General features: G+C 34.4%; 1 protein-coding gene across 4 annotated transcripts in view; it reads left to right on the top strand.

Annotated features, from left to right (window-relative positions):
* The window catches only part of LOC129219285 (gamma-aminobutyric acid receptor subunit beta-like), a 237,139-nt gene that overhangs the window by 62,238 nt on the left and 160,726 nt on the right, over positions 1-14,175 (top strand). For all 4 annotated transcript variants that reach the window (XM_054853621.1, XM_054853620.1, XM_054853622.1 and 1 more), the window contains exon 3: positions 13,598-13,665. In XM_054853621.1, the coding sequence (XP_054709596.1) occupies positions 13,598-13,665 (68 nt within the window). The remainder of the gene's footprint in view (positions 1-13,597; positions 13,666-14,175) is intronic.

The raw sequence follows: 14,175 nt of genomic DNA, 5'->3' as shown, positions 1-14,175 counted from the left end.
TTTTTGCTAACTCAAAGTTTAGGGTGTTCGATTCCCGACACTCTGAAAAATAAAAATAATTAAATTCTTGGAAATATTCTAAGTCCGGAAAAAAATATTCAAAGTCCTGATAGATAGCGCCACGAACGTTCTTAAAAGTAAAAATCGAAAAGTTAAAACATAGCAACAAGTGTTGCCAACCGAAAACTAAAAACTTTGGTTGTCATGACAACAAGTGTTGCCATTCCCTAAAAGTAAGAAACGACAAAGTCCAAAAACGTGGCGCGCGAAAACGCGGTCGTGCGATAACCTTCGTATAAGGTTAGAAGAAAAAACGACTAAGTCCAAAAAGGCGCGAAAATAACCTCGTCACCTTCTACGGGTTCTCGCGGCGGCCCCGGTCGTGGGGAGGTCAGAGGCGCAACCAGGCGAGGTCACAGGCGCAGGGGGTAGGTGAGAGGGGGAGTGAGAGGAGTTGGGAGGGGGTGGAGGCTGAGGAGGGGGATTGGGAGGGGGATCTGATCTCTTGATCCCCCTCTTGTCGGTGAACCGGCATTATCTCCCTACTGATGTGTGCTTCAAGAGAAGATTGAAGCCATTATCTCTTTCTTTTTTTTTTCTGCCAACTGACACAGTGGCTTAAACAATTGGCTTAAAATTAAATAATTTTTAAAAAATATAATCTCAAATGATGACATCGTGCCTCAGAAGATTAAAGTATTCTGTGACACATTACAAACTTCTGTAATAGCTTTGAGTATCAGGAATATAAACTGCAGCTTATTTTATGCACAAAATGCCGTGTTTGGAATGACAATATACAAAACCGCATCTTTCAACAACCCTCCGCCTCAGCATACATAAATCAATCTAAAACTTTGCTGCACTTATACATTAACATGCATTTGATTACTTACGCATTTACTTATTTACACTTCTTTCTGTTTACAATTCAAAATTTTCAAATTTCGATAACTATATTTTTAGAACACTATAGTTTAACAACCTTGAAGCAGTTTTGATGTGCACAATAATTTCAGTTTATTGTCTATTTGACACAGAATTTGAATAGTTATTAGTAAAGATTTTTCAGAAACGATCACCTATCATTGCTTTGTTGGGAAGTGACTGATTGATTGACAATTATTGATTTTCAAACGCAATTCAAACATAAGTACAGTTTGAGCAAAAATTATGCATGAAGCCTTAGCGGCCTATCTGCTGCACCAATCGAACAAAAATTTCAGTCATGTTTGTTTAAAGGTATGCACTGTAAATTTAAATAATATTAAACAACTCTGAGCACACGTTTACAGTAAGAGAATTATAAATTTACGAATGGCAACACCCCTTTTTAACTTGCTCAAACTTATTAGCGTGTTAAAAGGCTCAAATGGTGTTGGCACAATTGGTATGTGATGAAAATTGCCGACGTACAGCATTTGCAATTAAAAGGATGATTAAAGACGTAAGACAACACAAGAAAGGAAGAACTTTGGCTAACTTTACAAAACTGATTGGGTTAAGTAGGGGTTTATGATTTTCTTAATACTTATATACTCTCAATTTGCTCAAGAAAAATGTGGATTTTGTTGTCGAAAATTTCAAAATTATCTCACTGTTTCTGTGACTACGGGTTTTGCGGTGTTTAAAATCATCAAACTCCAACGTATGTGTTCAAACAACCATGACTGAAATTATGGTTCGTAAGATTTCACGGACAGACCGCTAGGGCTTCAAATAGATGATAGCTCAAAACTCCTGCATTAGCATATGCAACATTATAAAACCAATACTGCATAAAAATTGTGACTCTAATCATAATTTTCATGATGGGAGAAGTCCTTTTAACTAGCAAACGACGTCATCGTAAGTCGATCCATGATGATTTTCGGAGGCGCGCGCTTCTATTAGTATTTTGGTCTTGTTTTATTGATTTGTCTTCTATTGCATGTTTATTATTTTAGTTGCATTAAAATTTCTACTTTTTAATTTGAAAACATACAATGGAACCAACCATCATACATTAAAAAATACATTGAGCTTTATTCATAGTAGTTTGCATTAAAACATTTAAGTCTTAAAAAGTCTTCAAATAAGTAAACAAGTTTTTATTTTTCAACTATGTTAAAACGAAGTAATAAATGAACAACGTTCCATTTTTCATTTGATAATATTTTAAAAACTAATCACCTTTTAAAAATACACAGTGAAACATTAAGTCTTAAAAAGTATTCAAGTAAGCAAATTAGGTTTTATTGGCAATTACGTTAAAACAAAAAATAAATAAAAAAGCATCAAATAAAATGTTTTAAAAAACCATGTTTCATAAGAAATTAAATTTTAATACAAGACACACAGCAAATTAAAGTAATAACAGATAATTAATGTTAACTTAAATTTGCTAAGCAAATTAAAGCTTTTAAAAAACGTGAATACTTGGGTGCCCATGCTCCAAAATAGATGTCCCCCCCCCCCCCCCAATTACGAAAACTCCAAAAAGAAAAATATCTCTAAATGCACCTCCCTCTCGCCAGAAAAATTTCAGTGGCACAGTTGTTTATAAATATTGCCGTTAAAAAGCTGTCAGTATCATGAGATCATGACCCTCCTCCCTTCGGTAGGCACTCCTCAAAATAACGCAGGAATTAACTTAAAAAAATAGTAAATTGTAGTATGAATTACACAACAGCATGAATATTGCATATTATACATCAATAAATGTATTCAATATCTAAGCAGCCTACTTTTTGGGAATTATGCTGCTTTTCTCTTTTCAGCTTTTCCTGCTCTTAGTGATCCTGATCTTTTTTTTTTGGGGGGGGGGGGGGACTTTAATAGTTCATCATTTTTAGCTTTGGAAAAATTATCTTTCAGGAATTCAGTGTGACAGTTTCTGACAAGGAGAAAGAATGGATAACAAGAAGTGTGACATCATACATTGTTTATAACAATACGCTCAATATAAAACAGCGTTACATGTGACAATGGGAGGAGCAAATTTGTTGAAAAAAATTGTAACATCCTTCATGGAAAACCCCTTAATCCAATTTATGTAACAGCTGCAGGGTTTCTGCAAGCTTTTTAAGAAAAAAAAATCCAAGGAATTCAAAAAATAATCCAAGAAATTTTACCACTTTTAAGCATAGCAAACAAGCATAGAGTATTTGCCGAAAGCATATTGTGTATCCACCACAGCTCAAAAGTAATCTTCCGCAAGCCCAGTAATTATGAATACATTTAGCTCAACAACAATTTATGTTTAAATATCATAAAATTTAAAGACAACTGTGAGAAAACAAATTCATAGATTTTTTTTTTTTAATTTATACACACAACCAGCTTGTTCAAATAACCTTGCAGTGGAGTTGTGAAAAAAATGTTAGGGGATACTCAACTGAAGAAAGAATTGGTTTGAAACCAATTTACATTACATTTTCACTTTTTTTTAAGAAAAAAAAAAACAGATTTTGAAGACGCCCCCCCTCCCTTCTTTCATGCTTCAGCACTGCTTACTTGAGGTTGAAACAAGAAAATTTCATTCAAACGGTCACAAAATTGCACAATTTACTGATTTATTGTTTTATCGTTTTATAAATAAAAAAATAGTCAAGCAATGATTTTATGAACCGGCAAGTGACTATACAAAGTAAATACCGAAATGCTAAATAGTACTTATATCATACTCACCTCGAATATGGTGGATGAAGAGGAGAGGCGGAAATACGTATACGTATATATACCAAGCCCTTCATATATTACACTGTAAAAATATTCCGAAACGTTACTGGTTATTTCCGTGGAACGTCTCGGGATTTCACACGTTTTCACCTATTTCCGTGTAAAAACAAGTATCATCACAAAAAAGTTTCCTGAATCGCTACAAGTTGCACGGGTGCAGACTTTTCACTGTTGTGGAAAATATTTTTAGCAACCAGTTTAAAGATTGAATGAGCGTGTTTAGTAAGTGTATCAGCCTAAGGTTTCTTACGGCTTGTCCAGATTGACTATGCTCCCAATGAGAGCGAAAATGTCGATGGATAGCTACAGCTCTGCTAGGCAGGAATTGCAGGCAAGAGATATGCTTGGTTCCTTCTTGCATAGCCGTGGTCGCTCTGGTTTTATGGAGCCTTCTTGGTAAATTAGGAAGATTCTAATCAATTACACTAAACCTACTTAATTTTTCTAGAAGGTTCTAGAGACATGACTGGCTTTAACAGGGCCGATTTCGCACGTCTTTATAAAGTTTCAAGGTTAATTTCAGAACGGTTACTGATTTTTAGCGGAAAGCGTTCCTGGTTTTTCCAAGATATGTTACTGGAAGAAATTAGGCACGTCAGCTGCCCATTATTTTCCAGGAACGTTTCTGAATCGTTTTTACAGTGTATATATGAAGGGCTTGGGACAGAAATGTGACAAACCACAAGGAGTAACTTTTCCATCAAAATTTTTGTTTCTCATAACTAAAATTGAAATAAACATGACAATGGATTATGCCATTTGGAGAAAAACATATCTGGTTTTACTATTGACCTACTGAAAAATTCACAACACGTCGCATATCACATTCTTGTCCCGAGCACTTCATATATACACACACAATAGCTTATGAAACAATTTAAGCGAAATTGAAAATATAAGATTACATCAGTTACAAGCCTGTTTCGGTAAACTTGGTGACATATTAACTGAATATCAATACTAAGTTACGTCGCTTCTGATAGCAACATGTATATTTGCAGAAATTTTTTATCTATTTATCGTCATCTAGGGCAATCCATTTTGAATAAATGTGTGTACAAGATTAAAGAAAAGAAATTAAAAGTTGCAAATTAACCGTCTCGAATAAACAGCCCTTGAAAATTGTTTTTGTAACTAAGGAGTTTAAATATTCTGAGAAAAGTATTTCAAAATTTTCAAAAGTCGCCCTGTTTTTTTCATCGTATGCTGAAGTGGTCGTTCCGAAATCACAGAATGCAGACACTTAGCTGAAGACACTTTTAGACCTACCAATCTTTTTTGCAATTGCCTCTGCATCCCGGCACTCAGCAAAGATGAGACAAATCCAATAATATTGTATTCAAAAATTTTGTATCCGAAATAACGTATAAATCCAATTTCACGGAGCTCAGCAAGCAACACTGTTTACTGTTAAGCTGGTTTCAAATTTCTTCAGCACCGATAAGCAAATTGGTCGATTACGATTAATCGGCTGTTGCTAATCGACCGATTATTAATAATAATGATTATTTTTAATGCTAATAATTCCTATGTCACTTTTTTCTTTTCTATTTCTTTCTTTCTTATTTTTTTTTTTTTTTTAACTTTAGAAATAGTTAACATTTTATTTCTGAAAGACGATTTTTTCATTTCTTTCCTAATTTTCCAAAATTAATTTCAAAATTTCACGCAATTTCTTTCAGCCAATTTTATATAAATGTTAATAAAATCATATAATTTTAACTAGACACGAAAATTTAAAAATATTATCGGCAGCCTGTGGTCAGCAGGCGAATTTAGAACCATTGTTTTAAGTAAATATATTTTCAAATTATTAGTAGCCATGTAATCTAAGTGTTTTTATTCATTATAAAAAGAAATATAAGGTTATCTGAAAACACTATTCTAAAGGGGAGAAGTATTAACTCATTAAACGTGATGCAACATTGCATATATGTGAATATTTATTCAAAATAAGAAATTAATAAATAAATAAAATTAATATTGCTTCAACCATCAGTATGTGAAAAAAATAAACAAATTAAAGTATATAGGGGAGAGCGGGACAAGATGACTATATTAACAATTTTTGTTGTTTACTAATTTATTTTTAAACATAGTGAGTAGTCCTTTGTAGTATTCAATATATTACTGTTTCATTTATCAAATAAAAAAATGAAGGATATTTTAATTTTTCCAAAACCTTAATAAATCTTCATCTGCTTGGCAGTTACAGCATTGAATCCATTCTTCTGTTGGAGGGTCACAATATTCCTCTTTACAAGTAGGACATCTTATAACACCATCCTTTGAAGTAGATGCAACTGGATTGTTTGGCCTGCAGTTGTATAGACTTCGGCCTACAGGAACTTAGTTTGATTGTATTTTGCTCCCGTTTTAGCTTTACAAGCTAATTTTCCCTGTTTTTTTTTTTTCCTAAATAAACATTTTCTTCCTTCTGCTTTGCTCCTTGTTCTGAAATTTCATTGATGGGTGTAAATTGTAAGAAGGTTTGAGCTCAGATTTTTGCTTTTTCTTTTTTTCTAACTTTGTGTCGCTTTAGGCAATGGTTTGAAATCAGAAACACTAACAGGCTTCTTTGTTGCATCGGAATGAGCATTTGCCATATTTTCTGCTTCTTCTGGAGGGTTTATATGTAGGTTTTCTACTACCAAGGTCTGAAGATTAGCACTTTTATTCTCAGTTTCATCGCCAACAACATCATAGTCCGCTAAAAACAAGAGAATTATGAGGCTCTATCCCACATTTTTCAAACCCTTTAACGGAATTTCCAACTGTAACAGCTTCGAAGTACACTGTTAAAACTACAGGTTGCATTTGGCACTTTTCAAGGGTGAAAAGCTTGTTCACCAGCGGCACTCTATACGGTGCCAAAATTGCTCCGTTAACACGGGTGAAAAACTGGCACACTTCACCCAGCGTGCACCGCGGTGAAAAAATGGAACCCCATGGCAGAACATTGCCACCCTCTGTTTCCTGTTGCTGAGCCCCCCCCCCCCCCGCCCCCTCGGTTTTGTGTGCATATCCGTAAACAATTGTGTACATTCTTATTTATTATTTTGAGTTATAAAAAACTAAGTCTTGGTACATTTTCCACATTGAATAGTTCTGAAAATGAATAAAACTTGCACTTTAAGGCATTTGATCACATTTCAACTTTCGAACATAGTTTAAAAGTGTTCATGACTTAAATTTGTCTGCCGTGCACTAATTTTCGTTCATCCACTTGGATTGCTCAGTAATTTTAATATGTTATTGACATTTACTGCAGCACGACCGTACCGAAAATGAAGAGTGTAGGTACTATTTGTAAATCATTTACACGAACAATAAATATTCAATTATATTGCAATCATGGAAAAATAAAATGGTTCCATAAACGTTCAAAATTTTAATCAAGAGCAATGTATTAATACGTACGTATATATGATTCGACATTTGAATATCCGTATAGAATATAAAAGAGCACAAGTCTTTCGATAAATTAAAAGCCAAAACAAATTCTAACGAGTTATTCATTCTTACTATTACTAGAGTGACGAAAAAAGCTCTGTCATTCGCTTCAAGCAATAACGCCGAGGAAAGCTAGTTAACTTAGACACGAGATAATAAATTTAAAAAAAAATCGAGACGGCGAAGGAATTTCTTTTTTTTTTTCTTTTTTCGTGCTTTTATGTTTTTGATGTTTGCATCGTCGTAATTAGAGTTTCCGTTCACTTGCTGAGTGCATCACATTGCTAACAATAAATATCTTAGTTAAACATTCACAAGATCGCTGACAATACAAGCAAGTAAAAACACATATTCAAAATTAATTGTTGAAATAACTTTTCAAATATCATCTAATTTAAGCGTTTTGATTATTAAATGTTACTTATCCGGTACTGATAGCTATTTTTGGGTAAAATTTATGCATGATAGAAATAGCTAATGTACATAACGGCTAACTAAAGAATCAACGTACCTTTGAAACACTTTTAAATATGTTCGAAAGCCTTAAAAGCTACACTATGATCAAATACCTGTACTTACGCGAAATTTTGAAGAGTAAATCGCAGAAACTTATGAGTTTTAATCCAATTTCGTACTTCATTCAATGGGAAAGTGCATGTGCGTAGTTATTCTTGCGTCCACCATTGATTGTGGTTGAATGATGTCAGAGCGGAGAGCGCATGCGCCAACGTTTCACCCATGCGTTTAGGAGGTTCGTCTTCACATTTATTAGAGTCATTCACCTTGATCACATTTCCTAACCTCCATTTGACCCTGAGGCTGTTTTCATCCCAGGGAGCCAAATAGCTTGTCAAAGGCACCCATAGTTTTGACAGTGTAAGCGGTGCTCAAAAGCTCGTCAATATTTTTGTCTGTGATAGTTTGTCGTAGATTAGTGACCATAAAGTTGTCACATGCTTAGCTATAGTAGGTTTTTAATGCACCAAGAAATGGCACATCAAGGGGCTAGAGACGATGGATGCAATGTGTGGGGCGGCAACCCAACCGTGATAACAGTTTTTTCTCTGTAATGGCAAAGGAACAATGGAACTCCTGGTAATGGCAAAGAAGAGGATTTTTTAAAAGTAATTGATGACTGTTTCTTAGATAAAGTTGTAACTCAGGGAACTCGAGAGGAGGCGATTTTGGATCTAGTTTTTTGTGACATAGGAAGTTTTTTTCAGGGGTTGTGCGTAGGGGAGCATATTGGAGATAGTGATCATAACGGTATTAGGTTCCGGATTAAATTTGAGGTGTGCAAATATGATAATTTTAGGTTTGTGCCCAATTTCAGAAACACTGATTTTGTTGCACTTATGCAGAGCTTGAAGGAGGTTTTTTCGCCAGGACTGGAAAATAGCTACGTAGATCAGCAGTGGACGGAATTTAAGGATAAACTTGCTAAAACGGCTGGGGATTATGTTCCATTTAGGAAAAAGGTGTTAGTACCAAAATTTGGCCCATGTGGTTCTCCAGGGAGACCAAAGAAGCTCTTAATTATAAGCAAGCCGCTTTTCGTCAGTTTAAAAAAACTGGTCAGAGTGCGGAGAGGCTCCAGTATGGTAAAGCAAGGCGAAATTTTAAGTATTTGGTACGGATTCAGAAAAGGGAATTGGAGCAAAGGCTGGCAGATGACACTGATGGGAACCCTAAGAGGTTTTTTGCTTACGCTAATTCTGGGAAAGCTCGAAACAGTCAAATAGGCCTTTTGGTTGATGAGTATGGAAATTTAATCCAAAACGATAGGGATATTGCAAATGTTCTAAATAACTTTTTTTCCAGTATGTTCAACGATAACTGTATCTCAACAGTTGACACTAACAAGACACAAGCTTTTATACAGCTTGAGGATTTTGTACTTTCCCAGGGAGGAGGTTTTATTTCATTTGAAAAGATTAAAGCAACTAAAGCTCCGGGACCAGACAATATTTATCCAAAAATTTTAGTTGAATGTGCAGAGGAATTAGTGGATGTTATTTTGAATATTTTCAATGCTTCTTATAACTCGGGGACGGTGCCAGAGAACTGGAAGCTGGCTAACATAATGCCACTCTTCAAGAAGGGGTCTAAAGGTAATGCTGGGAATTACAGACCTGTACGTTTGACTTCAGTGATTTGTAAGATTTTCGAAACTTTGATGAAAATTAAGATAATGAAGTTCTTAGAGACTAATAGTCTGTTGACTACTTTGCAGTATGGGTTCAGGAAAGGTAAATTCTGTGCTACTAATTTATTGCATTTCTACGACAAGGTTACCTCAGCTTTAGATAACAAAAAATGTGTGGATGTTGTTTATATTGATTTTCAAAAAGCTTTTGACAAGGTACCGCATGTTGCTCTTCTCAGCAAGTTAGCTGACATAGGAATAGGAGGAAAAACTTTACTTTGGGTTAGAAATTGGCTCACTGGTAGGAAGCAAAGAGTAGTTGTGACAGGAAATCATTCTAATTGGAGTGATGTTTTAAGTGGGGTTCCTCAGGGATCAGTTTTAGGGCCTCTTTTGTTTATTATATTTATGAATGACATCAATGAAAATATTTGTGGAAGCATGAATTGTTTTGCTGATGATGTAAAAGTTATGGGGATTGTCGAAAATGAAGAACAAGTAAAACAGCTTCAAGAGGATTTAGATCATATTACTAAGTGGGCCGATAAATGGGGTATGGCAGTTAATGTAGGGAAATGTCAAGTGCTACACTTAGGTCATGGAAATAAGCGTATGAGATATCGTTTACAGGGTTCAGTCATAAATCAGGCAAAAAATGTTATGGATCTGGGTATCTTAATAAATCAGGACTTCAAGTTTAGTCAACAGTGCAGAATTGCTAGTAACAAAGCCAACAAAATGCTTTTGTTTATCAATAGATCTATTTCAAACAAATCAAAGAAGGTTCTTCTGCCTTTATATAGGAGTTTAGTAAGACCTCATTTGGAGTACGCTGTTCAGTTTTGGTCGCTTTGTCTGAAGAAAGATATTTTTGTATTGGAAAGGGTTCAAAGAAGGGTAACTAAATTAGTAAGGGGACTCTTAGATTTAGATTATGATACCAGACTTAATAGGCTTAACATGTATAGCCTGGAGCAAAGGAGAGTCAGAGGGGACATGATTCAGTTATTTTAATTTATCAAAATGAAAGATGTAAATGGATTAAATTTTTGCGGGGAAATCAGGACAAGGGGTCATTGTTTTAAGCTATTTAAATCTCAGGCTAACTTGGAAATTAGGAAAAACTACCACTTTAGCAAGGTCTTGGGCACTTGGAATAGCTTACCGGAAGAGGCGGTAATGAGCAAGGGGGTGGATAGCTTTAAGAAAGCCATTGCTCTTCATTGGGGACTAACTAATTGACTAGGACCAGCCTAGCTGGGCCCAGAGCCTGTTGCTGGTCGTCACATTTGTATTTGTATTTGTAATGTAAGATAGCATGCAAAGTTATGTGAGATTAGTGATTGTCAATAATCAACACAGCAGGAGATTCTTTACTTGGTTTCATTCAGTCAACTAGTCATTTGGTCAATTAGTTCATAAATGACCTCTGGTCGTCTGCTTTCAAAAGATACCTCCCATCATCCAATGCGCCCCTTACCCCAAGAGCAAATAGAAGCGCAAGGTCGCGTGTCCAAACACACAGACAAACAAGCGCTTACAGGATTTAATAGAATGGACAACATAGTTTGATAAATTCAGAGACACAGGGCAAGATGATGAGCTCGTCATCTTGCCTCGTGTTTCGGCCCGTCATCAGGGTTGGACTGGGAATAAAATTTGGTTCGGGCATCCAGAGAAGACCGGCGCCTCTCCAATTAAAAAAAAAACATTCATTATGAATTAAATATTTAATTTATATTCGGAAACAGAAATTATAAAAATATTTCCTAATTTATTTTAAACTGAGTAACTAGACTCTTTTTCCTTCTCACCCCTCCACACCCATATACATTCTTTTTTTTTTAATTCAAAAAGTCCCAACTTTTTTACACCTTGGTTCTCACACAGAACATTAATGACTTTTAATATAAAATAACATTTTAAAAACATTCTTTGTTATTTGTACTTCAACAAGACTCAACAGATTTACATGATCAAAATTACCATTTTTAGTCCAATCATACTTTTGATTAAATGCATAATTTTGTAGATTTTAATTACTTAATGCTAGTTAATGCGTAAAAAGTCTTTAAGTTTTTTTTTTTTTTTTTTCAGGTGGCAAATGTAGATTGCTTTTTAACTGTGACTATTTTTACTTATTTTCCCGAAAGTTATTCTGAAAGCTCCTGTTGTAATTGTAAACACGTGCATTTGTAATTGTAAACATGTCGTAAACATTGTATTATGTATTATAGACCGTATAATTGCAGGCAGTCCTCTTATTTTGTCGAGTCTAAATATATTACTAAGTTATTGAAGTTATTAATTAATTAAAATAATTATTAGATTTTTTTAATTACATTTTAGTTCTATTTTTTGAAAACAACATAATAAACATAATTTTTAAACGCTATTTTTCCCCATTACATGTCTGATGGAACCACCTTTGCCTCCGACCATGTCCCTCCCCGAGAAAATATTCTAGCTATGGCCTTGCTCCGAACCCCCTCTCTCTAATATAATCAGACAACAACTAGTTTTGTAAAGTTTCAATTTTGAAATATAAACGGGGGAGTACATCCCAACCATTTCTTCTCCTAAAAGTACCAAAGTTCGTCTAAAATGCATTTTGAAGCCTGCAAAATAGAAAATTTCCGGATTGAGAAAACCCCGAATTTCCTATTTCTGAGTGCATAACTTATATTTAGTAATTAATGACTAATGACTCCCTCTTAAATCATAAGCTGAATCCTCCCCTCCTCTTCTCTCTTTCTCGCTCTCTCTGTATATTATATACACACATATACGTATCTATATTGTAAAAAACTCAGCGGCCGCCAATTTCATATACTCTTTTTTTTTTTGCCGAGGCCGCGACGGCCGCGGCCTTAGCTCCTTGCTTCCTTACATTTTGGCCTGAGGTATCGCTTGTTGGAAGATAGGGTCGAATTCTTCTCATAATGGGAATCGAGCTCGATCGCATGGGACTGGGACAACTAGTTTAACACAAAAGAAACTTTACTGACTAACTCATACTTCAACTGATTTTTTTTTTCTATTTTAAAGCCCCCTCTCTTCTGTTAGCGAAGCCATATTAAAATGTAAAAATTCTGAAAAAAACAGGCAGTATTAATTAGTTAGCATATTTTATTATTTAGTTTAATGACAAGACTCCTTATTTGACGCAGTTTTGCAATTTCGCTCCTTTTTTTTAACCTAGAGTTATAAAATGAGTAAATAATGTTCTTATAATTTGAAGGCATCCAGTATAGCGTTACACTGGAAATATATACCAGCCAAAGAAAAGAAGTTAATAAATAGCATGTTGTATGTTCAGTAAGTTACCGCCCTATAGCCAGGGCTAAGGCAGAAATACATGAAATACACCGCCAACTCAGTCAATTCCAGCCAAGGACTGCAGTTTCGTGCTTATTAGCACTCATCAGTCCGGCGTAGGAGTGACTGAGCTGGAGGTGGAAAACCTCTTAGGGAAGCCAAGAGTGCCAAACCTAAAAAGGGTATTGCAGGACCAAACCCTTGCATATGTAACATTGTCTTGCGACGGTACCTACTGTATTCTATCATGCGAAGTACGTGGATCACGTATATATCGTACAATCAAACTCTATTATTTTCTCTTTTTTTTCTTATTAGTGTGAAAAGATCATTAAAAAAATAATTTGTTCTCATTAATAATAATAATAATAATAACGATAATAAAAATAACAATAACAGTAGTAGTTATAATAATAATAATAATAATGATAATAATAATAATTGTTACCGAATTATCAAAGAAAAATGAGAAAGAAAGTTACATGTCGAAGTCGGTTGAATGAGTTACCAACCTTTAGAACTAAAATCGCAAGAAAATTATTTAAAAAGTGCAAAAGATCGTTTTGACTTTTTATCAAACCCTCCTTGAATTTCCGGGTTTCTGCTTTATATTTTGTTTTGAAGATTGCAAGTAACCAATTAAAATGTACGTAATTGATGAGCAAAATTGTTTTAATTCTTACGCTTCTTTTTTTTTTTAATTCCGCATTCTCACACAGAATATTAACATGATATTTTAATTCAATGATTATACATTACAGGTAGTTCAAACACTACTAATGTATTTATCTTTTTTTTTAAAAATTAAATATAATAAGTTTTTTAATTTGTTTTGTTATAACGTGTCTAAAGAAATATTTGTATGAAAGACTTTAAAATGTCATATTGGTTTGCAAGATACAGTGCGTGTTTAAATATTTTGGCAGATTTGTACTAAAACTATACGTTTATATAATTTAGGGGACCCAATCTTTATTGGAATGGATTTGCAGATAGCAAGTTTTGACGCCATCTCTGAAGTAAACATGGTAAGTTTCATAAACTTATGCTATGAAAGATAACAACCAGAGACAGACAAAAATTGCAAAACATTTGGCAGAGAAAGGAGCAAGAAAGAAATTACAGGCGCCAGACAAATTACTCGTACTTTACTTCTAAGTTTTTAGGAAATTTCAGTAACATGGCTTCTGGGAGATTCTTGTTCGGTAAGAAATAGTCACCAAGGTTTTTCTTTTTCTTTTTTATTTGTCGCTCGGTCGACCTGATGCCAGGGATTTCTCGGACCCTGATTATAAATATGCATAACGATGAATTCTGCTTACAATAGTTTTTGTTGAATTTACAACACATATTTTGTTCAGCGTTTGCATGTGAGTTTGAAAGAATGATGTCTATGAAAAAAAATAATGCAACTGTATTAATTATGCATTATAACATGATGTATCAACTTTCTAAAAGAAAAAACTGCTCTTAAAAAATATTGATTTGTACTCGTTGCGGGTGTGACTGTACAGTCACGATTATTTTCGAATACAGAA

This window comes from Uloborus diversus, chromosome 3, assembly GCF_026930045.1.
Source record: "Uloborus diversus isolate 005 chromosome 3, Udiv.v.3.1, whole genome shotgun sequence".
Lineage (NCBI taxonomy): Eukaryota > Metazoa > Arthropoda > Arachnida > Araneae > Uloboridae > Uloborus > Uloborus diversus.
The sequence above is the reverse complement of the archived record's forward strand: the minus strand, read 5'-3'. Positions and strand labels throughout refer to the sequence as shown.